Source organism: Lissotriton helveticus, chromosome 9, assembly GCF_964261635.1.
Source record: "Lissotriton helveticus chromosome 9, aLisHel1.1, whole genome shotgun sequence".
In the NCBI taxonomy this organism is placed as follows: Eukaryota; Metazoa; Chordata; class Amphibia; order Caudata; family Salamandridae; genus Lissotriton; species Lissotriton helveticus.
The window spans coordinates 434082375-434109622 of NC_136070.1; the positions used below are offsets into that span (position 1 = coordinate 434082375).

Sequence of the window (27248 nt, forward strand, 5' to 3'; positions counted from 1 at the left end):
TTGGTGGTCAGCGATGTACAAATCCACTTATCTAGCAGAAGAAATAGGAAAACAATGTTGAACTGGAAAGAGAATCCCTCATTGGGAAAGGAAATATTCACCAGAATCCATAAAGGAGAAGAGCTGCAGAAGATAAATATTTGATATGATAAATCAATTAAGGATGGGCTCATCCAAAAAATATGTTGACTGCAAATCAGTCATATTTGGTGAGGAGAACTGACTAACCTGATCCTTGGAGGCAATGTAGCCGAGAGTAGCATTCTGGCTTTGTGCTCTTTACTAGAGTCCAAATTGTTTCGTTCGAATGAAGTTTGTTACATTTGTAGTGTAGCCTCCATAGTCAATGGTTTGTAAGCGCAGGCCCCGGCACAGGATACAACATATCCGCATTATTTTAATACTGAATTTACGAAACATTTCTGGTCTTTTCTAAGTGTACAGATACTGTACATGTGCCCATAACCTGTTTACAATCCACATAAAACCATGTTTTTCATGCTTACATGGTAGTAGCAATAAACTATGTGAAACTTTACACACAAACATTTTAATTAGGCTTATAATTCTATGTGATGTTTTTCTGATATATAACTTAAGGACTTAGTGGCTCTGTTAGAAATGTATTATGTTTTCCTTACACAAGCAGAATTGTGGTGGAATTAGGTTAACCCCTCCTTAGGCATTTCTAAGGGTGTTCAAGCCTGTGTCCTCAAAGGTTAGGCATATCAGGGATCCCTGGTAGAGAGGGTGGATATGAGGGTTATATGCCAAAATATGGAGAGCAATAATATCGATTTACATGAATGTTGATTGCAGAATATAGACTCGTAAAGGTAAGTATCTGTATGTAATTCACTAATAAATATATATTAATGCATGTGCATGCTTACGTACTTTCATTGACAAAACAGAGGTAATCGATATAGTGGTAGTCAATGTTGTGGATGCAGTACTTTTATGGGTCACTATTATAAACTCAACATTGTAGCAGAAGTCCCTTCAGCAGACACATAAAACCGGTTCCAATAGGATGGAGGTTGCCTCGATGGCACATAGGTGTCAATAGCGTTTTGTTCTCAAGACAGAAAGCTCAAACACTGGAGCAGTGTGTTTACAGCATGATTTAGAAAATCAAACATTTACCAGACAAGAAAGATGACATAAGGTCTGCAAAACAAGGAAGGGGATGTTTGTGGGATTTACCTCACTTCTGCTATTTTTAAAGTCAAAAGGATGCCCATTTCAATGAGATAACACTTTGCCTGTTTAGCTCCACCCAGCTGATCAAGCCACTGAGGCCTATTTGGTGTACCATCCACTTGGCACAAAGAACTTTACTTGTATGAGCTCCTGCTCACAAACGAAGTGAGGCTCGCAGGCCAGTCTTTTCTAGGATCAGTGAGTTTCGTCTGCCTGGCTGTGCAGCTGTGGGATGGCACTGGAAGTCAATCTGCAGAAGCACCGAGGAGCAGATGTTGGCAGCTATGGTACACAAAGTCCCTCCTGCCATAAGCAAAGGATTTTTCATTAACTGATCCTTTTTTTAAAAATGTTATTTGTTTTATTAAAGCACATTACAAGTAGGGGTGGGCAATAAATTCCGCTCTGCTGGCAGACTTTGCAGAGGTTTGCCCACTTAACGTTATGCTCAGCGGTGTTGCTTCAGGGAGGGTGTTTGGGGTGTTACACTCCCTAATAAATGTAATTTTTAATATATTGTTGGGTACAGGAGCTTTCAGTTGCTGTAGTTAGATGCTTGTTCGATTTCACCTGGGATTTTTAAACACTCACTCATACAAAACACATAAACACACGTTCTTGTCTCTGCTTTGAAGGTCTTGAAATATAGTTATTTTTTATAAAATACGGTGTTTTAAGTACCTCTCATAATCTGCACTCCATTCTCTTTCCACTGGCCCATAAGCCCCCCTTGTTAGCTGCTTCCAATATAATGATTAACATGATATGCCAGCGTGATTGTCGGAAAATATGGCGCTCATACCCTTTTAGTTGTACTGGCCTAGTTACGCCCTGGTTACGCTTGTAAAACTGGTTTTTTTCAGGCGTTAGGAGGGTACCCGGCAAGATTTTCTAAATACAGACGATTGCAGGGAGTCACAACTATTCACAGTGAGAAACCTGACAGTGGAGTAGAGAATGTACTCAAGTGGCAGCAAAGAGGCAGCACACTGGTTTGCTTGGTGGTGTAGTTCATGCTGATTTTGCAGTGCATAACAAGCTCTTGGCACTAACAATCAGAGCGACATACGGCTTCTATCTGCTTGCAGACCTTTGTGGAAGCTCGCAGAATTTGTATGTAACTGCAGAATTCTGTGGAGTGAAACTCTGTGAGTTACGCCCACCCCTAATCACACGAAGCCAGCAGTACCTAAAAGACAGCAGGCATCAAATATACATTTGAAGGCAGAGTCTGCCACACTAGTTCATTTCCATTGTGTATGAAGACCTTTTACCCAACACCCAACACATATTCATACACCGGCCTTAGTTTAAGCTTCAGTACTAGAGTTCAAAGCCTTCCTCTGGAATCAGCAGCTCTTAGACAACTACTTATTTGGTAGGTAAATATCGCACAACTAATTCAAGGTGTTTTTCCGTCGGATTATACAACTAAATCACTAGCTTGGGTGAGTCACCTTGTAAATATGGAGCAAAGAAAGCGCCACTGCGGCATAAACAAAATGACGCAACGGGGGTGCAACCTCCCGGTAAGTAAGCACCATACCTTCTACTTGTCCCTGTACAACTAGAATTGTTTAATTTTCGTTTTTTAAACAGCTGCTTTAATTATGCTCCGTGACCTGTCCTACCTTTCATATTGGCTGCTGGCTTTGTCAGTAGGCATTGTGACGTCAGAACTCAACTGTAATAGGTTATTACAGATGGCTTCTGATGTTATTTCTTTGTAACAGGTGAATGGGTGTGGATCTTGTGTCTGTTGCTAAATCATTTGAGACACAGAGTATTATCTCAATGTTACAGTTTCCCAGCTTTATATTATCCATGTTGGCAGTGGGCCACTATAATTAGATTTTTATGTACGGTGAGTTCCGCGAAATTGGCACTGGAAGCCAATCTGCAGAAGCACCGAGGAGCAGTTGTTGGCAGCTATGGTACACCAAGTCCCTCCTTGGTGTACTATATATATATATTTTTTTTCTTCTTTCCAAGGGACTGGAACAACTCCGGCCCCCCTCAAGTGCAGGCTAAACCAGGGACTGCTGCCAGGTGCAGCTCGTGACTTCACGACGAATCAACTTCACTGTAATGTTGATTCATGACCCGGCGGAAACTTGCACCAAAAGTTGGAGTGTTAAGGGGACCCAAGGAATTCTGAGGACTTATTACTCAAGACTCTCCATTAGGATTTACTGCGCCTTTACCCTGAATAGTAAATATGCCCATTTGGGTTGAATTCCCTTGCCTTCTTCACGCAACATTCACCCTGGAACAGTGCTTTCTGGGAGCTGTAGTTGATATGGGACTGCAGTGGATAAGCGACCATGTGATCGGGAGTTCGTATACTTCCACCAATGAGGGCAATGCAGGACACTGAAAAGCGTGGGTGGAGTTGTTTCCTGATACTGCGGCATCTGACGAAGGCTATTACATGGCGAAATGCATTGTGCCCTTGCAGTTTCCAATAAAAGGTTTCCACGGTTCTTCCCCGTGTGGCCTCTTACCTCTCTCATCGGGAGGGTTTTCGAGTGGATATATATATATACATATATATATATATATATATATATATATATATATATATATATATATATATATATATATATATATATATATATATATATATATATATCAGCACGTTTCTTTCGTGAAAAAGAAAACAGAAGCCACCATGGGGAAATCCGAAGGAGCAGCTTTATTCTCAGTAACAACAGGCAAATGCATTTCGGCCGTGAGGCCTTTCTCAATGCCCTCAGTTGCAGAAATGAACACGCCTCCTCCCCTTGGATTAATTTGAATGTCCTGCCCAGTCTTGATTGGCTGTTCTCCCTATTCCTCCCACTCCAGCCGGAGTGGGCTGCCCAACGTGCAGTGGCCACCAGGTGACCGGACTGCATGTCCCAGAATGCCATGTTCCAGCAAAGGGGTCTGCAGGTTAGGGATAACATCCCATGCAAATGTGTGACTGGCAGGTAAGTCCAAAGAAAGAGCGTGCCTCCATTCCATTAAACTTATAGAGTTAAGCAGGCTCCCTCGAGTCCCCAAGCCGCAGCTACCTTAAACGCTCAGGTTGTGTTCTTTACGAGGCTCCATCCCCGCCTTCTGGGGTCACCAGGTGTCCACCCGAAAAACTGCTACCGCAGAAACACTCCCACACCAGCCGAAGCTGCCGATGCCAATGGTTCCGGTGGAACTTGCGCTGCGGGTTGCTTCTGGACCGTGTCACTGGCTCACACGGTAATGAATATCAGCACGTTTCTTTCGTGAAAAAGAAAACAGAAGCCACCATGGGGAAATCCGAAGGAGCAGCTTTATTCTCAGTAACAACAGGCAAATGCATTTCGGCCGTGAGGCCTTTCTCAATGCCCTCAGTTGCAGAAATGAACACGCCTCCTCCCCTTGGATTAATTTGAATGTCCTGCCCAGTCTTGATTGGCTGTTCTCCCTATTCCTCCCACTCCAGCCGGAGTGGGCTGCCCAACGTGCAGTGGCCACCAGGTGACCGGACTGCATGTCCCAGAATGCCATGTTCCAGCAAAGGGGTCTGCAGGTTAGGGATAACATCCCATGCAAATGTGTGACTGGCAGGTAAGTCCAAAGAAAGAGCGTGCCTCCATTCCATTAAACTTATAGAGTTAAGCAGGCTCCCTCGAGTCCCCAAGCCGCAGCTACCTTAAACGCCCATGTTGTGTTCTTTACGAGGCTCCATCCCCGCCTTCTGGGGTCACCAGGTGTCCACCGGAAAAACTGCTACCGCAGAAACACTCCCACACCAGCCGAAGCTGCCGATGCCAATGGTTCCGGTGGAACTTGCGCTGCGGGTTGCTTCTGGACCGTGTCACTGGCTCACACGGTAATGAATATCAGCACGTTTCTTTCGTGAAAAAGAAAACAGAAGCCACCATGGGGAAATCCGAAGGAGCAGCTTTATTCTCAGTAACAACAGGCAAATGCATTTCGGCCGTGAGGCCTTTCTCAATGCCCTCAGTTGCAGAAATGAACACGCGTCCTCCCCTTGGATTAATTTGAATGTCCTGCCCAGTCTTGATTGGCTGTTCTCCCTATTCCTCCCACTCCAGCCGGAGTGGGCTGCCCAACGTGCAGTGGCCACCAGGTGACCGGACTGCATGTCCCAGAATGCCATGTTCCAGCAAAGGGGTCTGCAGGTTAGGGATAACATCCCATGCAAATGTGTGACTGGCAGGTAAGTCCAAAGAAAGAGCGTGCCTCCATTCCATTAAACTTATAGAGTTAAGCAGGCTCCCTCGAGTCCCCAAGCCGCAGCTACCTTAAACGCCCAGGTTGTGTTCTTTACGAGGCTCCATCCCCGCCTTCTGGGGTCACCAGGTGTCCACCGGAAAAACTGCTACCGCAGAAACACTCCCACACCAGCCGAAGCTGCCGATGCCAATGGTTCCGGTGGAACTTGCGCTGCGGGTTGCTTCTGGACCGTGTCACTGGCTCACACGGTAATGAATATCAGCACGTTTCTTTCGTGAAAAAGAAAACAGAAGCCACCATGGGGAAATCCGAAGGAGCAGCTTTATTCTCAGTAACAACAGGCAAATGCATTTCGGCCGTGAGGCCTTTCTCAATGCCCTCAGTTGCAGAAATGAACACGCCTCCTCCCCTTGGATTAATTTGAATGTCCTGCCCAGTCTTGATTGGCTGTTCTCCCTATTCCTCCCACTCCAGCCGGAGTGGGCTGCCCAACGTGCAGTGGCCACCAGGTGACCGGACTGCATGTCCCAGAATGCCATGTTCCAGCAAAGGGGTCTGCAGGTTAGGGATAACATCCCATGCAAATGTGTGACTGGCAGGTAAGTCCAAAGAAAGAGCGTGCCTCCATTCCATTAAACTTATAGAGTTAAGCAGGCTCCCTCGAGTCCCCAAGCCGCAGCTACCTTAAACGCCCAGGTTGTGTTCTTTACGAGGCTCCATCCCCGCCTTCTGGGGTCACCAGGTGTCCACCGGAAAAACTGCTACCGCAGAAACACTCCCACACCAGCCGAAGCTGCCGATGCCAATGGTTCCGGTGGAACTTGCGCTGCGGGTTGCTTCTGGACCGTGTCACTGGCTCACACGGTAATGAATATCAGCACGTTTCTTTCGTGAAAAAGAAAACAGAAGCCACCATGGGGAAATCCGAAGGAGCAGCTTTATTCTCAGTAACAACAGGCAAATGCATTTCGGCCGTGAGGCCTTTCTCAATGCCCTCAGTTGCAGAAATGAACACGCGTCCTCCCCTTGGATTAATTTGAATGTCCTGCCCAGTCTTGATTGGCTGTTCTCCCTATTCCTCCCACTCCAGCCGGAGTGGGCTGCCCAACGTGCAGTGGCCACCAGGTGACCGGACTGCATGTCCCAGAATGCCATGTTCCAGCAAAGGGGTCTGCAGGTTAGGGATAACATCCCATGCAAATGTGTGACTGGCAGGTAAGTCCAAAGAAAGAGCGTGCCTCCATTCCATTAAACTTATAGAGTTAAGCAGGCTCCCTCGAGTCCCCAAGCCGCAGCTACCTTAAACGCCCAGGTTGTGTTCTTTACGAGGCTCCATCCCCGCCTTCTGGGGTCACCAGGTGTCCACCGGAAAAACTGCTACCGCAGAAACACTCCCACACCAGCCGAAGCTGCCGATGCCAATGGTTCCGGTGGAACTTGCGCTGCGGGTTGCTTCTGGACCGTGTCACTGGCTCACACGGTAATGAATATCAGCACGTTTCTTTCGTGAAAAAGAAAACAGAAGCCACCATGGGGAAATCCGAAGGAGCAGCTTTATTCTCAGTAACAACAGGCAAATGCATTTCGGCCGTGAGGCCTTTCTCAATGCCCTCAGTTGCAGAAATGAACACGCCTCCTCCCCTTGGATTAATTTGAATGTCCTGCCCAGTCTTGATTGGCTGTTCTCCCTATTCCTCCCACTCCAGCCGGAGTGGGCTGCCCAACGTGCAGTGGCCACCAGGTGACCGGACTGCATGTCCCAGAATGCCATGTTCCAGCAAAGGGGTCTGCAGGTTAGGGATAACATCCCATGCAAATGTGTGACTGGCAGGTAAGTCCAAAGAAAGAGCGTGCCTCCATTCCATTAAACTTATAGAGTTAAGCAGGCTCCCTCGAGTCCCCAAGCCGCAGCTACCTTAAACGCCCAGGTTGTGTTCTTTACGAGGCTCCATCCCCGCCTTCTGGGGTCACCAGGTGTCCACCGGAAAAACTGCTACCGCAGAAACACTCCCACACCAGCCGAAGCTGCCGATGCCAATGGTTCCGGTGGAACTTGCGCTGCGGGTTGCTTCTGGACCGTGTCACTGGCTCACACGGTAATGAATATCAGCACGTTTCTTTCGTGAAAAAGAAAACAGAAGCCACCATGGGGAAATCCGAAGGAGCAGCTTTATTCTCAGTAACAACAGGCAAATGCATTTCGGCCGTGAGGCCTTTCTCAATGCCCTCAGTTGCAGAAATGAACACGCCTCCTCCCCTTGGATTAATTTGAATGTCCTGCCCAGTCTTGATTGGCTGTTCTCCCTATTCCTCCCACTCCAGCCGGAGTGGGCTGCCCAACGTGCAGTGGCCACCAGGTGACCGGACTGCATGTCCCAGAATGCCATGTTCCAGCAAAGGGGTCTGCAGGTTAGGGATAACATCCCATGCAAATGTGTGACTGGCAGGTAAGTCCAAAGAAAGAGCGTGCCTCCATTCCATTAAACTTATAGAGTTAAGCAGGCTCCCTCGAGTCCCCAAGCCGCAGCTACCTTAAACGCCCAGGTTGTGTTCTTTACGAGGCTCCATCCCCGCCTTCTGGGGTCACCAGGTGTCCACCGGAAAAACTGCTACCGCAGAAACACTCCCACACCAGCCGAAGCTGCCGATGCCAATGGTTCCGGTGGAACTTGCGCTGCGGGTTGCTTCTGGACCGTGTCACTGGCTCACACGGTAATGAATATCAGCACGTTTCTTTCGTGAAAAAGAAAACAGAAGCCACCATGGGGAAATCCGAAGGAGCAGCTTTATTCTCAGTAACAACAGGCAAATGCATTTCGGCCGTGAGGCCTTTCTCAATGCCCTCAGTTGCAGAAATGAACACGCCTCCTCCCCTTGGATTAATTTGAATGTCCTGCCCAGTCTTGATTGGCTGTTCTCCCTATTCCTCCCACTCCAGCCGGAGTGGGCTGCCCAACGTGCAGTGGCCACCAGGTGACCGGACTGCATGTCCCAGAATGCCATGTTCCAGCAAAGGGGTCTGCAGGTTAGGGATAACATCCCATGCAAATGTGTGACTGGCAGGTAAGTCCAAAGAAAGAGCGTGCCTCCATTCCATTAAACTTATAGAGTTAAGCAGGCTCCCTCGAGTCCCCAAGCCGCAGCTACCTTAAACGCCCAGGTTGTGTTCTTTACGAGGCTCCATCCCCGCCTTCTGGGGTCACCAGGTGTCCACCGGAAAAACTGCTACCGCAGAAACACTCCCACACCAGCCGAAGCTGCCGATGCCAATGGTTCCGGTGGAACTTGCGCTGCGGGTTGCTTCTGGACCGTGTCACTGGCTCACACGGTAATGAATATCAGCACGTTTCTTTCGTGAAAAAGAAAACAGAAGCCACCATGGGGAAATCCGAAGGAGCAGCTTTATTCTCAGTAACAACAGGCAAATGCATTTCGGCCGTGAGGCCTTTCTCAATGCCCTCAGTTGCAGAAATGAACACGCCTCCTCCCCTTGGATTAATTTGAATGTCCTGCCCAGTCTTGATTGGCTGTTCTCCCTATTCCTCCCACTCCAGCCGGAGTGGGCTGCCCAACGTGCAGTGGCCACCAGGTGACCGGACTGCATGTCCCAGAATGCCATGTTCCAGCAAAGGGGTCTGCAGGTTAGGGATAACATCCCATGCAAATGTGTGACTGGCAGGTAAGTCCAAAGAAAGAGCGTGCCTCCATTCCATTAAACTTATAGAGTTAAGCAGGCTCCCTCGAGTCCCCAAGCCGCAGCTACCTTAAACGCCCAGGTTGTGTTCTTTACGAGGCTCCATCCCCGCCTTCTGGGGTCACCAGGTGTCCACCGGAAAAACTGCTACCGCAGAAACACTCCCACACCAGCCGAAGCTGCCGATGCCAATGGTTCCGGTGGAACTTGCGCTGCGGGTTGCTTCTGGACCGTGTCACTGGCTCACACGGTAATGAATATCAGCACGTTTCTTTCGTGAAAAAGAAAACAGAAGCCACCATGGGGAAATATATATGCAGTAAGACTCTTCAGCTTTGTATCGAATCCACAATCAAATAACCTGTACAAAAGTGGAGATATAAATATCTATTTTACACTGTTGCACTAATAAATAAGTATAAATACGTTATAAATACATATAATAAATATGCTAAAATCATTAAGAAAAAATCCAAATAAAATGAATTTTTTGTATATATACACTCAATTTGTGGAAAGATAGCCTTTGTCTCATTTTTTGTCCCACATGACCATTATGTTTTGAAAGTTTGATTGGAAACCACCCAATGCATTTTAATGTTCACATCTAATACATTTAAAAACATTTATATATATCCCAAAATACCAGTGCCTATGTGCAAATAACAACTTGTTAAGTGGTTTAAAAAGAAGAGTATTCAATTTTTAGGGAATACTTGCGGCAGCAAAACATGTTCCCAACCTATGTCTATATAAATACACTGACGATGTCTGAAAATATTAACCAACTATGATTCGGTTTTGGGGACTATTTTTATTGTTCTTTAAGGTGGCCTGCTAAAAGTAACTAGTTTGTATACTGAATGTTTTCACTTACGGTGTATAGTATATTTTAGTTTCAGCTTTTAAGGGTTATAGACAGATTGAAAATAATGTCTACTTGTCTACAAGCTTGCATGGAGTTCCTCGGAACTATTTAAGCCATTGGGTTGTTTACTGTCGAGGCTCAGAATGTAATGCATTTCCAGCAACCTAAGGTTCTTAACTCTGTCCCCACCTCGTTTGTTTCTTGGTACAGAGTCAACCAAAAAATATTTTAGATCCTTAGGGTCACCTTCATGATGTTTTTGAAAATGCCTGGCCACCGGATAGGTTTGATCATGGTTCTTGATTGCGCGTAGGTGCTGGAGTACCCTCTGATGCCCTGGTAAGGTCGTACTGCCAACTTAGCGTAGACCACAAGGGCACTACAGCACGTACACCACATGATCGGTTTTACAATCCAGTGCTTTCGTGATGGTCTTATTTGGCCCCCCAAATGGCATGGAAATTTCCGTGGTATTAACCCCATGCTGACAGGCTTTGCTTGCCCTACACTTGTAGAATCCCTTTCTTTGTTTAAGCCAAGTACCCTTGGGTGGAGGACCAGCTGGGTCATTTTCCACTAGGGTATCCTTCATTGATGTCCCGCTTCTATACGTTATCATAGGGTTTCTAGGGACCGAGGCATCAATAATGGGATCCTGTTTTATTAGATGCCAATTTTGTTTGATTATTTTCCTGACTTTTACATGTTCCTTGTTGTAATCTAGGATGAATCTGAACGTGTTATTGGCATCATCCTGCTTATCTCGGGCAGTACGATTGCCTAATAGTTCTTCCCTGTCCACAGAATTGCATTTCTGCAAAGCCTTCTTTAAGCAATGGTTGCTATATCCACGTTCTTTGAACCTGGCAATACATTCATCCTGCGCTATCTGGTGTGTAGTCTCATTGCTACAGATTCGCTTTATGCGCAGGAGCTCCCCATAGGGGATGCTCTGCACTAGGTGGTTGGGATGAGCACTGCTTGCGTGCAGGGTAGCATTGCCTGCCGTGGGTTTCCGATGCAACTTAGTTTCTAGATTCCCATTATCAATGTACACTTCTACGTCTAAGAACGTTACCATAGAACGACTACAAGTGGCTGTCAAATTTAAATTTAAATCGTTCTGGTTAAGTGACTCGATAAACATCATTGCATCTGCCTCACTGCCATCCCACACCAAAAACAAATCGTCGATGTACCTCCACCAACTTTGATATGTTTTTCCAGTGTACTTGAGTGTTTGGCCATCAGAACCTGCTCCTCCCACCAGCCCATGTGTAGACACGCATAGCTGGGGGAGAAGCTTGCTCCCATCGCCACACCCCTCCGTTGTTGGTACATCTTATCCTGGAACAAAAAAAGGTTGTTTTCTAGGCATAGCTTGACCATGTTGAGCAGCATTTTGTTGTGTTCGTCATATTGGGACCCTTTCCTTGCTAAATAGTATTTTAAGGCCCGTAATCCATCATCGTGTCTAATAGATGTATAGAGGGAAGTTACATCTAAAGTGAATAATAGATATTGGTCACTCCATACAAAGTCTTTTATCTTAGACAAAAAGTCACCAGTGTCTTTGATATATGAAACCAAATTAACCACAAATTCTTGCAAGAAAAAGTCAACAAAGATTGAAGTGTTTTCGAATATACCATTTTTGGCAGATATAATCGGCCTACCTGGTGGCTTTGCGGAGTCTTTATGAACTTTGGGTATAAAGTACAGTATTGGTATTGATGGATTTGGATTCCATAGATACTTAAATTCATCAGTTGTCAATATACCTTGCTCACGCCAAGCCATAAGTTTTGTTTGGAAGGCTGCATGGATATTATTCCATATTGCTTTGCTGCTTTTACCGTAGCAATGTTCATCTCTGAGCTGTTTTAATCCTTCCTGCACATAGTCCTCCTTTCGCCACAGGATAACATTGCCTCCCTTGTCGGCGTTTCGCACCACGATGTCCTTGTTGTTTTTAATTTTTGTCATAAGTTGGTAATATTGGAGTGACTTTTTGTCTTTTTTGTTTTTGTTTTGCACGGTCGCCGTGATGGTTACTTTATTTAAGTTCTTTAAATCTGAAATCACTTGCTCCTGAAACATGTCGATATTGTCCTTTAGCATCAACGGATAGAACTTTGATGGTGGTTTGAAAGGGTTCATAGTGTATACTTTCGATGCATTGCTCGCCACGGTACTGTTGGAGGCAGGTTGACTGGGTTCGTTCATCATATCGAACATAATGTCCACCATATCTTGAGTGCTCGGATTTTGTGAGCTGTTACTGTTGGCCAATTCTTGCACTGGTGTCTGCGATGCACCTCCCACATTTTTGTTGTCAGTCATTTTCCCTGACTGGGCATGGAATTTCCGCAATTTAAGTTTCCGGACACTTTTATAGATGTCAACCCGAGATTTCGTGTAGTTAAATGAACTCTCCGGGCAAAAGGAGAGTCCTAAGGCAAGTAATTGCGTTTCCGCAGCATTTAGAGTCATATCTGTCAAATTGAGCACTGTTTTTTCACTGCTTACCCTTTTATTGTGGGGTATTAGTTTCTCCAATGCTTGTTTTGTTTTTTCTTCGTCTGGGATTTTTTGTTTGTGACATCTTCTCCGACTTGCCTTTCTTCTCTCCCCCCTTCGTTTGTTCCTCCTCTGTTTTCTTTTATTTGCGGTTTCCGAGGTCGTAGTGACTGGAGGCGCTCCCAGCATAAAAAATCAACCTCCTCAGTTAGGGAGCGTCGTCTTCCCTTAGCTGGTTTCTCTTTGTTGCGGGTCTCAGCCTCAGAGCCGCTTTCCACCGCCGAACTGTCACCAGAAGCAGATGTTAATTCCTCCTGTTGTCTGTCATTATTTGATGCCAATTTGAATGCCCTGCTGTCCGCCTTGAGTGCATCGAATATCCGAGCAAATGTAAATATCCTTCCTTGTTCATAGTCGCACCTATCGCGATGAAACTTATATGTTTTCCTTTCTCTAATTGTGTGCTCCTCCTTTTTGAGTCGCTTTTTCATTTCGTTTTTGATTTTAGTTACTTCATCCTGCGGTTCCATTGCATCTAATTCCTTAGTCAAATCGTCTATTTCTTCAGCCAGTTTGATGCAATCCTTTTCCGCATATTTCACTAAGATCAGGAGGAGTTTGCGCGAATGTTCTAAGTTTGCTTCTGCCCATTCGCGCATCATGTCGCGATCCTGTGCTTCATATGATGGGGCAATTAATATCCGCAGTCCTCTCGGTATTCGCCCTACTTCTATGTATCTTTGTAAGGACTTTGCCTCCCACCAGCGTTTCTGTTCTGTTCTCATGAGTTTTTCAAGCCGCTTGCCTTTTTCCTTTATGCCAATATTGCTGTTGGATACTGGTGCATTTTGGGTATTGTGGTCCTTTTCTAACACCACATCATCATTGAACATGCTTGCTGCCGCCTCTTCCCTTTCTCTTCTGGCGTCGGCTGCCGCCATATCGCTGTACCCTGAATGAGACAATGATAGTCTCACTAGTTTGAAGGTTACTGCGTGGGCTGAAGCTTAAAGGGAATGTTCGTACCGGCCCGCCTTGGCCGTTCGCCTCAGCCCTTCACAGTGCACTGTTAACCCCGCACCCAACACCGAGCCTTCACTTCCGTGGCGATTTTATCGGAAGACGTTGCCCCACAAACAAACACTTGTTCGGCACTAGACGCATTTGCTCACACGTCCCGCGCTTACCTAAGTATATATATATATATATATATATATATATTCACTGAAAAAACCATAGGTTATAGACCATATATAGTTAGGAATTAGCATTTACAAAACCTTATTTTACTCACACAAAACCATTGAAATTCCATATATAGTTAGTTGCACTAACTATATATCGCGCACCCGCAATCCACTGCTGATCATGTCACATATTACATCATTCATGACATGGTCAGTGACATCACTGATGACATCACTGATGACATCTCAAATGACATTTTTTTTCACAACAAAAGAGAGAGAGAGGGATAATAATAATTACAGGCACTATATGAGGTGGGAACTCCTGGTCCCCCAACTAATATGCAAAAACAATAGAGGAGTAACCCCTCGTGGGTAGAGAGAAATATATCTCTCTAACAATGAGCTCAAATGCTCTGGTCAGCACATTTTGCCCCAACCTGTTGCTGGATAATGCATATCCTTATAGAAGACCCCTCACTCACCAACCTGGTTGGTGACATGCTTCATCATCGGGGTCCCACCCCATAGGCCGAGTGCATATAGGGTGTGCTGCGACACCTGATTACAGTGGAGCTGGTTTTGTTTTTTATGTGTTCAAAACTATCAAAACTGTGTTTAAAAAGGGCCAACACTACTCACTTCAAGTATTTTATTCTTGAGTGCTTGAACCCTCGGTAAAATTAAAGTGTGGCACCTTTGCCTAATTAGGAAGGCTTTGGTGTCAAAAGTAGTATTTAAAATATATAAAAATAGCAAAAGTGTGCTATGTGAATGTGAATATACAAAACTATTGTTTAAAAAGGTCTACATGTTTCAACCCATACATGGATTCAAGGGTTTTCGTCAGGACCGTGGTGATTTGAACTGGGTGGTCCGCCCGCGCTAAGGAGCGTCCTGCCCTAGTTCAAGGTAGAGACCATAAATAGTGGTCTTGTGAAAAAAGTGCGTTTTTCTTTTTTGAAAAAACCTGTGAAAAGACAGGGAAACAAAGAACAGGAAGGGGTCACACACTGGGGTAGACAAATTGGATTATACCACATATAACACATGCGTTCATGGTCACTAGCACAATCGTAACATCCAAGTGTGGAGTCATGCCAGCATATCAATATCGAGTGTAGAGCATATCTATTGCGTGGTTACAACAGTACTACAGTGATAAGTTGCCGGGTAGTGCCTTTCAATCGAAGGGCAGGCGCCAAAATGAGGGGTGTCGAGATGGTTTTGGCATCAGGAATATGTGAAAACCAGGGGTCGGTAAATGGGAGGGTGACCTTGTAGCGTGCTGCGGTGTGAACGGCTGCCAGACATTTGTGAGCAGTCGTGCAAAAAACCGTCTCAATTGCATGGAGGCGGCTAGTTATTTAGTGCTTACGCTTAGAAGCGGAACTATCGCTTCATGGGCACCAGCGTTACCAAGTTGACAGGATTCCGTCTCCTGTAGGTAGAAAAACATGTATCGAGTGTCAGCTATGTAGTCACTGAGTGCTGACAATCGAGTACTGCCTCAAGACAAAAAGCGGTCAATCATTACCACATTTCGATCCATCAAGTGTACTTACTTGTCGCTTCTGTTCGTCAGACCAAAAAACCTACTTGGTTCTTGCTCGGCGTGCCCCGTAGAATGTCTTGGGTGCCTGAATGCTGCCGGTAATGTAAACCTGCGAGCACTTCCTAGTTGGGCGTGGCCGGGTCACGTGTGCTAAACACGTGGTCCGGTGGTAGCCACTCACGTTATTTCGGTTGAAATAGTAGAAGGACTACACTGTCACAAACGAGTCATTGTTTACATCGCTATGGAGATGATGTGTTCTGAACGGGGACGTGCAGCGTTTTGTGAGCACAGAAAACAGTTTAACTGAGGCATAATTCTAGGGTTTTTTTTGTGAGAGCACAAACATCAATTCAGATTGAGGCATAATTACAGGGTAATTTTTACAGAGAGTACTTCAGGACAAGGGACAGAAAAGCGGGTAGGAATACCGCTTTTTTAGAAAATTAATTAAATAAAACAGAACGGGCACATAGTGATTCGGTATGGTGGGCGGAGTCTGGATTTTGATGAACCCTCTTACGTCAATACATTATTCCACAGTATATTGTCGTTTAAACCGGTTTTGTGCGTGGAAAGTCTGTAGACCCACCTCTGTTCCTTTTCAAATAGACGTTTGATCAAGTTTGTACCTGGTTGAACGTGTTCAATGATTGCCCATTTAATGTCATCGGCAGTGTGACCTATGGACCAAAAATGTTCAGTGAGCTTTGTGTTTGTCTTCCTACACCTGATGGTGCTCCTGTGCTCTCCGATACGTAGTTTTATCTTCCTACTGGTCATTCCTACATAATGTAGGTCACAAGGGCATGTCAATCTATAGATGACGTTCTCGCTATTGCAATTGGTCTGCCCTCTGATTGTCCACACTTTATTTGGTTCCAAAAGTAATGTTTTTGTATTTGTGGTAAAGGGGCAAACACTGCAACTTCCGCACTTGTAGTGGCCAGTTACCTTCGGTAGGCCCCATAGGTTTGTTTGTGTTTCTTTTCTCGGGTATACCGTTAGGGGTCTTGTATTGACCACTGCATCCTTTATGCTTCGTGCCCTTTTGAAGGAAAATAGGGGTTTGTTCCATCTGAGGTTGCCTGTGTTCAGAATGTTCCAGTGCTTTTTTATTATCCTTGACACATCATTGGATATTGTGTTATATGTAGTAACACACGTCAAGGGAATCTCGTCCGGGACCCTTTCTTTTGGTTCCAATAATGCTGCACGAGGTTGATTACGCGCTCGCTTCTGGCTTTTCTGGAGGATTTTATTTGGGTAACCTCGGTTTTGAAGTTTTTGGGAGAGATCATTGGCTTGTCTCTTGTAGTCTTCTAGTTCACTACAGTTCCTACGGATTCTAAGATATTGCCCGTATGGTAAATTTTCGCGTAGGGGTCTGGGGTGGAAGCTTTCAAAGCGGAGGAGGTTGTTTTTCGCAGTTGGTTTATAATGGGTAATAGTAGTCAGTTTCCCATCTTTTTTTGTAATTTTTACGTCTAGGAAGACCAGAGTGTCACTGTTTTTTTCATATGTGAACTTCAAATGATTATCACGGGTGTTTATCCAGTTAAAAAAGGAGGTTAGCGATTCCTCTGAACCTTTCCAAATGGTTAGCACATCGTCGATGTACCTGCGCCATATTAGGATATTGGAGCTATAGGGGTTTGTATCACTGAGGATGTATTTCTCTTCAAAATCATATACATACAAACCCTCTATGCTTGGAGCAAAAGAACTGCCCATGGATGTCCCACCCGTCTGTAGGAATATTTGGCCTTCAAACTCAAAATAATTCCTTTTAAGTGCTAGCCTCGCACACTCGAGGACAAAATTCTTTGGTGTTCTTGATGTCCACGTTTCTTTCTCTAGAGCTCGTTCTAGTACTTCCAGTGTTGCATCCTGGGGGATGCTGGTGTACAAGCTCTCAATGTCGAAACTCACCAGGATGGTGTCACTATCCACGGTGAGTTGATCTAGAATTTGTAAAAGGCTCTTTGTGTCCTGTAGGTATGTGCTAGTTTTTTGCACCATGGCTTTTAAAAAACACGTCGCAAAATTGCGAAAGCGGTTCAAGGACTGATCCCAGACCAGAGACAATTGGCCTACCTGGCGGTGGTGTCCTGTTTTTATGTATTTTGGGGAGGGTATAGAAGTAGGGGATTTTCCTTTCGCTGTTGCAAAGGAAATTTGCCTCCTGCTTAGATATAAAGCCCTCGGTTTCCCCGTATTCCACTAGCGATGTTATTCAATGAAATCAAGAACACAAAACCGAAGAAACAATTCATGAACCTGACCAATCAGGAAAGGGTCGCCCTCGACGCTCTGCGGAACTGTGAAACCATTGTGATCAAACCAGCGGACAAAGGTGGAGGAATTGTTGTGCAAGATCGCACAGCTTATCAAAACGAATGTCTACGACTTCTAGCAGATGACAACAGCTATCGCAGATTACCGGTGGATCCAACAGAAGACCTGAAAAGTGAGATAACATCGCTAGTGGAATACGGGGAAACCGAGGGCTTTATATCTAAGCAGGAGGCAAATTTCCTTTGCAACAGCGAAGGGAAAATCCCCTACTTCTATACCCTCCCCAAAATACATAAAAACAGGACACCACCGCCAGGTAGGCCAATTGTCTCTGGTCTGGGATCAGTCCTCGAACCACTTTCGCAATTTTGCGACGTGTTTTTCAAAGCCATGGTGCAAAAAACTAGCACATACCTACAGGACACAAAGAGCCTTTTACAAATTCTAGATCAACTCACCGTGGATAGTGACACCATCCTGGTGAGTTTCGACATTGAGAGCTTGTACACCAGCATCCCCCAGGATGCAACACTGGAAGTACTAGAACGAGCTCTAGAGAAAGAAACGTGGACATCAAGAACACCAAAGAATTTTGTCCTCGAGTGTGCGAGGCTAGCACTTAAAAGGAATTATTTTGAGTTTGAAGGCCAAATATTCCTACAGACGGGTGGGACATCCATGGGCAGTTCTTTTGCTCCAAGCATAGCGGGTTTGTATGTATATGATTTTGAAGAGAAATACATCCTCAGTGATACAAACCCCTATAGCTCCAATATCCTAATATGGCGCAGGTACATCGACGATGTGCTAACCATTTGGAAAGGTTCAGAGGAATCGCTAACCTCCTTTTTTAACTGGATAAACACCCGTGATAATCATTTGAAGTTCACATATGAAAAAAACAGTGACACTCTGGTCTTCCTAGACGTAAAAATTACAAAAAAAGATGGGAAACTGACTACTATTACCCATTATAAACCAACTGCGAAAAATAACCTCCTCCGCTTTGAAAGCTTCCACCCCAGACCCCTACGCGAAAATTTACCATACGGGCAATATCTTAGAATCCGTAGGAACTGTAGTGAACTAGAAGACTACAAGAGACAAGCCAATGATCTCTCCCAAAAACTTCAAAACCGAAGTTACCCAAATAAAATCCTCCAGAAAAGCCAGAAGCGAGCGCGTAATCAACCTCGTGCAGCATTATTGGAACCAAAAGAAAGGGTCCCGGACTAGATTCCCTTGACGTGTGTTACTACATATAACACAATATCCAATGATGTGTCAAGGATAATAAAAAAGCACTGGAACATTCTGAACACAGGCAACCTCAGATGGAACAAACCCCTATTTTCCTTCAAAAGGGCACGAAGCATAAAGGATGCAGTGGTCAATACAAGACCCCTAACGGTATACCCGAGAAAAGAAACACAAACAAACCTATGGGGCCTACCGAAGGTAACTGGCCACTACAAGTGCGGAAGTTGCAGTGTTTGCCCCTTTACCACAAATACAAAAACATTACTTTTGGAACCAAATAAAGTGTGGACAATCAGAGGGCAGACCAATTGCAATAGCGAGAACGTCATCTATAGATTGACATGCCCTTGTGACCTACATTATGTAGGAATGACCAGTAGGAAGATAAAACTACGTATCGGAGAGCACAGGAGCACCATCAGGTGTAGGAAGACAAACACAAAGCTCACTGAACATTTTTTGTCCATAGGTCACACTGCCGATAACATTAAATGGACAATCATTGAACAAGTTCAACCAGGTACAAACTTGATCAAACGTCTATTTGAAAAGGAACAGAGGTGGGTCTACAGACTTTCCACGCACAAAACCGGTTTAAACGACAATATACCGTGGAATAATGTATTGACGTAAGAGGGTTCATCAAAATCCAGACTCCGCCCACCGTACCGAATCACTATGTGCCCGTTCTGTTTTATTTAATTAATTTTCTAAAAAAGCGGTATTCCTACCCGCTTTTCTGTCCCTTGTCCTGAAGTACTCTCTGTAAAAATTACCCTGTAATTATGCCTCAATCTGAATTGATGTTTGTGCTCTCACAAAAAAAAACCTAGAATTATGCCTCAGTTAAACTGTTTTCTGTGCTCACAAAACGCTGCACGTCCCCGATCAGAACACATCATCTCCATAGCGATGTAAACAATGACTCGTTTGTGACAGTGTAGTCCTTCTACTATTTCAACCGAAATAACGTGAGTGGCTACCACCGGACCACGTGTTTAGCACACGTGACCCGGCCACGCCCAACTAGGAAGTGCTCGCAGGTTTACATTACCGGCAGCATTCAGGCACCCAAGACATTCTACGGGGCACGCCGAGCAAGAACCAAGTAGGTTTTTTGGTCTGACGAACAGAAGCGACAAGTAAGTACACTTGATGGATCGAAATGCGGTAATGATTGACCGCTTTTTGTCTTGAGGCAGTACTCGATTGTCAGCACTCAGTGACTACATAGCTGACACTCGATACATGTTTTTCTACCTACAGGAGACGGAATCCTGTCAACTTGGTAACGCTGGTGCCCATGAAGCGATAGTTCCGCTTCTAAGCGTAAGCACTAAATAACTAGCCGCCTCCATGCAATTGAGACGGTTTTTTGCACGACTGCTCACAAATGTCTGGCAGCCGTTCACACCGCAGCACGCTACAAGGTCACCCTCCCATTTACCGACCCCTGGTTTTCACATATTCCTGACGCCAAAACCATCTCGACACCCCTCATTTTGGCGCCTGCCCTTCGATTGAAAGGCACTACCCGGCAACTTATCACTGTAGTACTGTTGTAACCACGCAATAGATATGCTCTACACTCGATATTGATATGCTGGCATGACTCCACACTTGGATGTTACGATTGTGCTAGTGACCATGAACGCATGTGTTATATGTGGTATAATCCAATTTGTCTACCCCAGTGTGTGACCCCTTCCTGTTCTTTGTTTCCCTGTCTTTTCACAGGTTTTTTCAAAAAAGAAAAACGCACTTTTTTCACGAGACCACTATTTATGGTCTCTACCTTGAACTAGGGCAGGACGCTCCTTAGCGCGGGCGGACCACCCAGTTCAAATCTCCACGGTCCTGACGAAAACCTTTGAATCCATGTATGGGTTGAAACATGTAGACCTTTTTAAACAATAGTTTTGTATATTCACATTCACATAGCACACTTTTGCTATTTTTATATATTTTAAATACTACTTTTGACACCAAAGCATTCCTAATTAGGCAAAGGTGCCACACTTTAATTTTACCGAGGGTTCAAGCACTCAAGAATAAAATACTTGAAGTGAGTAGTGTTGGCCCTTTTTAAACACAGTTTTGATAGTTTTGAACACATAAAAAACAAAACCAGCTCCACTGTAATCAGGTGTCGCAGCACACCCTATATGCACTCGGCCTATGGGGTGGGACCCCGATGATGAAGCATGTCACCAACCAGGTTGGTGAGTGAGGGGTCTTCTATAAGGATATGCATTATCCAGCAACAGGTTGGGGCAAAATGTGCTGACCAGAGCATTTGAGCTCATTGTTAGAGAGATATATTTCTCTCTACCCACGAGGGGTTACTCCTCTATTGTTTTTGCATCTCAAATGACATCACTGATGACATCACTGATGACAACATCCAGTGACTGTATGTTTCTGTAAAGTTAAAATATGTCTTACATATTGAAGAATGAGTGGATTTATAAGTGTCTGGATGAAGGATTTAGTAGGTGCATGACTGACTGTATGAGTGAGTGATTAAATGTGTCTCACTGAGTGCATGGGTTAGTGACTAAACTGTCTTAATTTGTGCATCATTATATCTGTTGTTCTGTAAACTGCTGCATGTGTTCATCAGTAGCTATATGAGTAACTATATGGGTTATTGATTGGTTGCCCATGTATTTGTATGGGAGACTGAGCGTGTGTGTGGGTGTCTGGGAGGTGTATGACTCTGTGCATAGATGTGTGAGCAGTTGATTCACTAGATGTATGGGTTCAAAAGTGCATGTGGAAACAGCTGTATGGGCGGTTGACTGTGTGCATGAGTGTATTGGTGAGTGAATGGATATCTCAGTGCTACATGTCAAAGTAAGTACATATGTAAAACACAGTACATGTGAGAGTTGACATATATAAATAACTGTGCATAAGAGCCATTGAATGTGTGAGTGGCTGTATGGATCATTGTGAACTTGTATCCGGGATTGTATAAGAGAGTAAATATGTGTTAGTATGTGTTTGAATAAGTAAGGTGTGTATAACTGTATAGTTGAGAAAATGGAGGTGTGATTGATTCTTTGCATGACTGACTAGGTGTGTGTGTAACTTCATGGATAAGTGACAGTCTGTGAGTGTCTGTTTACACTGAGTGTAACTAAGGTTATATTAGAGTCTGAAGAGGTTCATCGTATTATCACATTAATGATGTCATCAGTGATGTGATCAGTAATGTCAAATGAGATGTCATCAGTGATGTCATCAGTGATGTCATTTGAGATGTCATCAGTGATGTCATCAGTGATGTCATTTGAGATGTCATCAGTGATGTCATCAGTGATGTCACTTCATGAATGATGTAATATGTGACATGATCAGCAGTGGATTGCGGGTGCGCGATATATAGTTAGTGCAACTAACTATATATGGAATTTCAATGGTTTTGTGTGAGTAAAATAAGGTTTTGTAAATGCTAATTCCTAACTATATATGGTCTATAACCTGTGGTTTTTTCAGTGAATTTTCAAGGTTTTGTAAATGCTAATTCCTAACTATATATGGTCTATAACCTATGTTTTTTTCAGTGAATTTCAATGGTTTTTTAATAGTAAATATCAAAAGCTTTAAAATGTATTCTTCTTTAAATCGAAAAATATATTTTATATGTTTTTAATATAATTTTTTTATGTATATATATTTTTTTTAAAAAAATTTTGTTTCGCTACGGGTCCGCGCACCGGGTAGCTTCCCGTTAGCTTAATTTAGTGCCGCGACCCGGTCCGCGAACCGGTAAACGTTCCGTTTGCGCAACTGCCGCGTTACAAAACAACATCGTGACTGGTCGCGTAAGCGCGACGTATCGCGTTGCCGCGTAATGAGTCTTATGACGCGCCCGTTAGCGCACCCGGAAGGGCTCTGGAGCGCGAACCGAGGCGCGAAGCGCAGCTCCCCGGAAGCGATCCGGGGCGCGGCGCGGAGCGCGTAATGTAAGCGTAACAGGTCATGTGACTTGTTAATAAAACTTTCTATTGGTTCATTTCACTTTTGGTTTCCTAATCATGTAAGGCTAGGTCATGTGACATAAAAATAACACTTTTCATTGGTTTAGAACATTTTTTTTTCCCAAATGATGAAAGCCCCCACCTTCTTTCCTCACTCTGACTTTCATCTTTGTGAGAGGAAGACCTGTTTTTGCTTATTAAAATAATGGCATCTGTAGTAGCTGCAGCTGGTGGACCCCCACCACCACCACAACCACCTAGGAAGGAAGGACCACCTCCACAGTTCCTTCCCAACCCAGAGGAGGAAGAGGAAGAAGAAGAGGAAGAGGAAGTAGAGAGGAGGCAGTTCTTACGTGAAGAGCCCCGGAAATCCCACCACAAAGACAGTTTTATTTGGCAGTTTTATTCTTTTCCTCGAGGCCAAAAAAAAGTGAATGCCCGACATGTGACATGCCTCGTTTGTAAAGATGTTTTATCTAGAGGTACAGACAAAAAGTATAGTTATGGTAACTATACTATGCACCGTCATATGCAGAGGTGGCATCCACTGAATTACAGCGTTGCAGAGATGCGTCACCTCCAAGACAACCCACCAACTCCTGAGGCCAGTACATCGGCACAGGTAACTCTGTCGGGACCAGAGGCGAGGGAAACGGTCCCAAACATCCAACAGAATTTTGTGCACATGAAGATAGTGTGCCTTTATTGTGGTGACCTACTCTCATGTGCAAATATGAGTATCAATTTGATAAACAGAGCATTTGAAAACCACAAGTGCTCAAAACGCCCCCAAAAAAATATATATAGTTTTGCTCCTGTTGAGCCCCTTCTAATGCCTGTTTTTCGTTGTTCCCCCTCAAAAAAAACAAAAAAAAATTAAAATTGTTCAAAAAATACAAAAAAAGTAAAAAAAGTTCAGAAAAATAATAAAAAAATATAAAACAACAAAAATAAGTAAAAAAAAGTTCTTTTCAGAACTACCTCCCCTTTATAAAAATTTGCTAGAATGTTTAGCACTCTGGCAACCTCTATTTCTTTTGATTCGCTTCCCGGTTCGCGCGCCGGTACGCGAACCGGAAGCGAACCAGAAAAAAAAATTTGAAAAAAAAAAAGAAGAGTAAGTATAAGGGAAGGAAACAGAGAGTAATGTTAAAAGAAAGACAGCTAGAGGGAGTAACACAGAGATACTGTTTAATAGATCTATTTATCGAAGAAAAGATGGAAGAGGGTATAATTGTGAAAAACAAAATAGATAAGGAGTGAAAGACAATATTTGAAAAGTCTATCATTCTTTTTTCCTTATAATACGCTCCCCGGACCGCTTCCCGGTGCGCGTACCGGGCGCTCCACACCTAGGGGGTCAGGGAGGATCTGCTATGCCCCCTTATAGTCATTTACCCCTTTGTTTTGGCCTCCTCTTGTCTCTCGATCCTACCGAGAGACAAGATGGCGGCCGCTCCGGACTGTTTAGAATGTTGAGAGCCAATCAGCTTCGCTTCGCGAAGTTCCGTTACGCGTCAGGTACGCGAACCGGGGCGCTGCCCGGAGCGCGCTTACAGATATATATATATTTTTTTGAACGTTAATTTCTCAAAATCCACTGGAACACATATATTGAGACCTAGCAAAGGCACATCGGGCTACCAGTCCCTACAATTTTGCCAAGTTTCGTGGAAATCCATTCAGCCGTTCGAGCTAAAAGTGAGGCCAACCGCCCTATGGAAAATTGCATGGGAAAAACGTGTTTTGGGACCCCCCTTTTTTCTCGGCCCCCCCTTGACGAAACCCCCCCACATTTTCAGGGGCTGCTCAGAAACAAAATGTTCCATTTTCCTGAAAATATTAGCCAATTCCGTCCTCAAACGCCAAAGTTATTTGACATAGAATTTTCAAAAATCCCATAGGAAAAAAATCCTAACTATATATACCTACTGGCGACCGCCAGTAGGTAATAAAAATCCATAACGTTTCTAGATTCAGTATTGGCGATTTCACCTTCAAACCGCCATATACCCTGCTTTGGCATAGAGTCCCATGAAAAAGGACGGGGTGGCTGAGGATGAGGGAAAAGCAGTGCAGGTGAGGTGAGGTGATGTTAGTACTAGAGAAGAGAGATAGGTGCGTAGATCTGTTTATTGTGCAGGTGGAGAGAATGGGATGCTTGAACGGGAGAGGGACGTGGAGAATGCTTCACAGAGGCACAGGTGGAAGATTAGGTATACAAATGTAGAAGGATATACTGGATATAGGATAATCACCAAAAAGAGAAATACGTGGGAAGGTGGAGGGCAATGCTGCTTTTAACATATTAGATAAGAATATTAGAGGTGCGACACCATAAATGTCTGAGTATTGATGAAAACGACCTTGCTGTTTACGGCCTTTCTTGGTTAAGGAAATCATTATTAAAATCATTAATGTTGTGCGGTAGGTGTAGACATCAGCGAGAAGGCACCGTGATAGGTAACTTCGGGTACGGTTCTGTAATTTTTCTCATAAGGGCTAAGAGAGCGTTGGTGATTATGTGCTGTACAAATGTCACTTAACATAACATTACCAATTGATATGTATATCTCATTTAATATACTTAAAAGCCTGAGTCTGGATTTGAATCAGTGACCTCCTTATCACACCCATATATCTACCACAAATCCAGCTGTGGCTGGCACAGGTAAACGCTGTGAGGCGGGCCGGGGTGAGGAGGGGGGAAGTCGACAGCCGACGGAATAGGTATAATTAAATAAATAAATATTACCTAATTTGTCGTCTATCGACTTTCCCCTCGGTTGTATGACATCACAACGAATGCTTTTACCACGCATGCCATTACAACGCAGTTTTTACAATGCAAGTCGTTACAACGACTTGCGTTGGGGGGCGTTGGATAGTGGAATAGTTTAATTTACTATTCCAACTCCAGTCCCCGTGGATAGTAGAGAAGGTGTTGGATAGAAAATTAAGCTATTCCCTATTCTACAGCGCCCTCCAGCGCAAGTCTTTGTAATGACTTGCGTTGTAATGGTTGCATTGTAATGGTAGTGCGGGGTAAAAGTTGCGTTGTAAAGGATGTTCCCCTGGTATTCTCTACTGATATAGCTCGTAATATGGCTCAGTGGATTAACAAGTCTGGAAGACAAATTGTGGAGAATCTCCATATTTGAAGATTTTAATTCTAATCGGTCAAATCAGCCTTCTATCTTCCATGGTTGTTAAAATGAGTCTTTGTTTCTGTTTGGAAATCGTAGTTCTGTTGCAAACAATGTAAAGGGCCTTAACAATGAGGGAGGGTCACTGCATGAGTTAAAAGTTCAACTATTGTTTTATATAAAATGTTCCCTTCATCATCAAAACTGAAGTTTCGACCTCCATCACCAAGCAGTAGTATGTTTACCAACGAAACAAGATGGTTGGATGGTGAGAAAAAAGAAATGTTATAGTGGCAGTGAAAAATATGTGTTGATGAAGTGAGGAATGAGTCCCATGGTCTTTCTCAAGCAAATAAGAGCTGCTATCCTCACATTTTGTATGTAATGATGTAACTGCATGTCACTGTGAGTAGACTGCATTTGCGTATTGTTTTCCAGGTTCTAATGCTGCACGCTTATAATTTTCCAGCCACTGTTTCAGAAACTTCTGACTACAAAATGGATGTCATCTAACGAGGCTTTCCAGAAGTTGGATGAAGAAGTGAGCCTCTTATCCCAAGATCTTCAACATTTAGGGCTTCCAGCTGTGAAGGTAAGCTTCCGCACAGCTTGAAGTCAATATGAAACAGGTGTATTTGTGGCACTGGGTCTGTAGAAAGAAAGAACTGTGTCTCACTGTAAAAGTTAAGAAACTCAGAGAGTCAATAAGGAGAAATACCAAAGCAGAACTGCACTTAAATTGCAACAGGCAAGTTCCTCATTCCAATAGAGATGTTTTCCTTGCTGCTTTTTCCATTTTTACAACGTCATTGGCTTCTACTTTAATGCCACGCTAAGTGGAAATGTCTTCTATAATAAAAAAAGGAATCAAGACCAAGTGCTATACCGTGAGACGCTGGTCACGCAGGTGCATTAGGGTGGACAAATCTAGACAGATGACTCAGGTACATTCCATGCTCAAACCCTTGTTCGGTAACAACCACCTATTTGCACCAATCCAAATTATAACTCAAGCCTAATTGCTCTGGGTAGCAATTTCTTCCCCCCCCGCAGAATTTGCACCAGATCAAATGTGGTGCACAGTACAAGCGCCATCTAAGCACATTTTTGAGTTTGCTTACCTCAGAAGAGGTAAATATGCAGAATTATTGCATTTTCATCCATTCTTTCTGTAACTTTAGGCCCACAGACTGTTGTATCGCAAATTGTGGGTATATGCAGCCTGATTCATGTAGCCAAAAGTGCTCGCAAAAGGGCCAGATTCTGAGAATCTGGCCCTTTGCGAGTGCGATTTTTGCATTTGGTATTCA

At 44.2% G+C, this 27248-nt stretch overlaps 1 protein-coding gene across 2 annotated transcripts in view; it reads left to right on the forward strand.

Moving 5' to 3' along the window:
- EXOC3L4 (exocyst complex component 3 like 4) overlaps window positions 1–27248 on the forward strand; it is a 482394-nt gene that overhangs the window by 323335 nt on the left and 131811 nt on the right. For both annotated transcript variants that reach the window (XM_078660229.1, XM_078660230.1), the window contains exon 9: window positions 26408–26530. In XM_078660229.1, the coding sequence (XP_078516355.1) occupies window positions 26408–26530 (123 nt within the window). The remainder of the gene's footprint in view (window positions 1–26407; window positions 26531–27248) is intronic.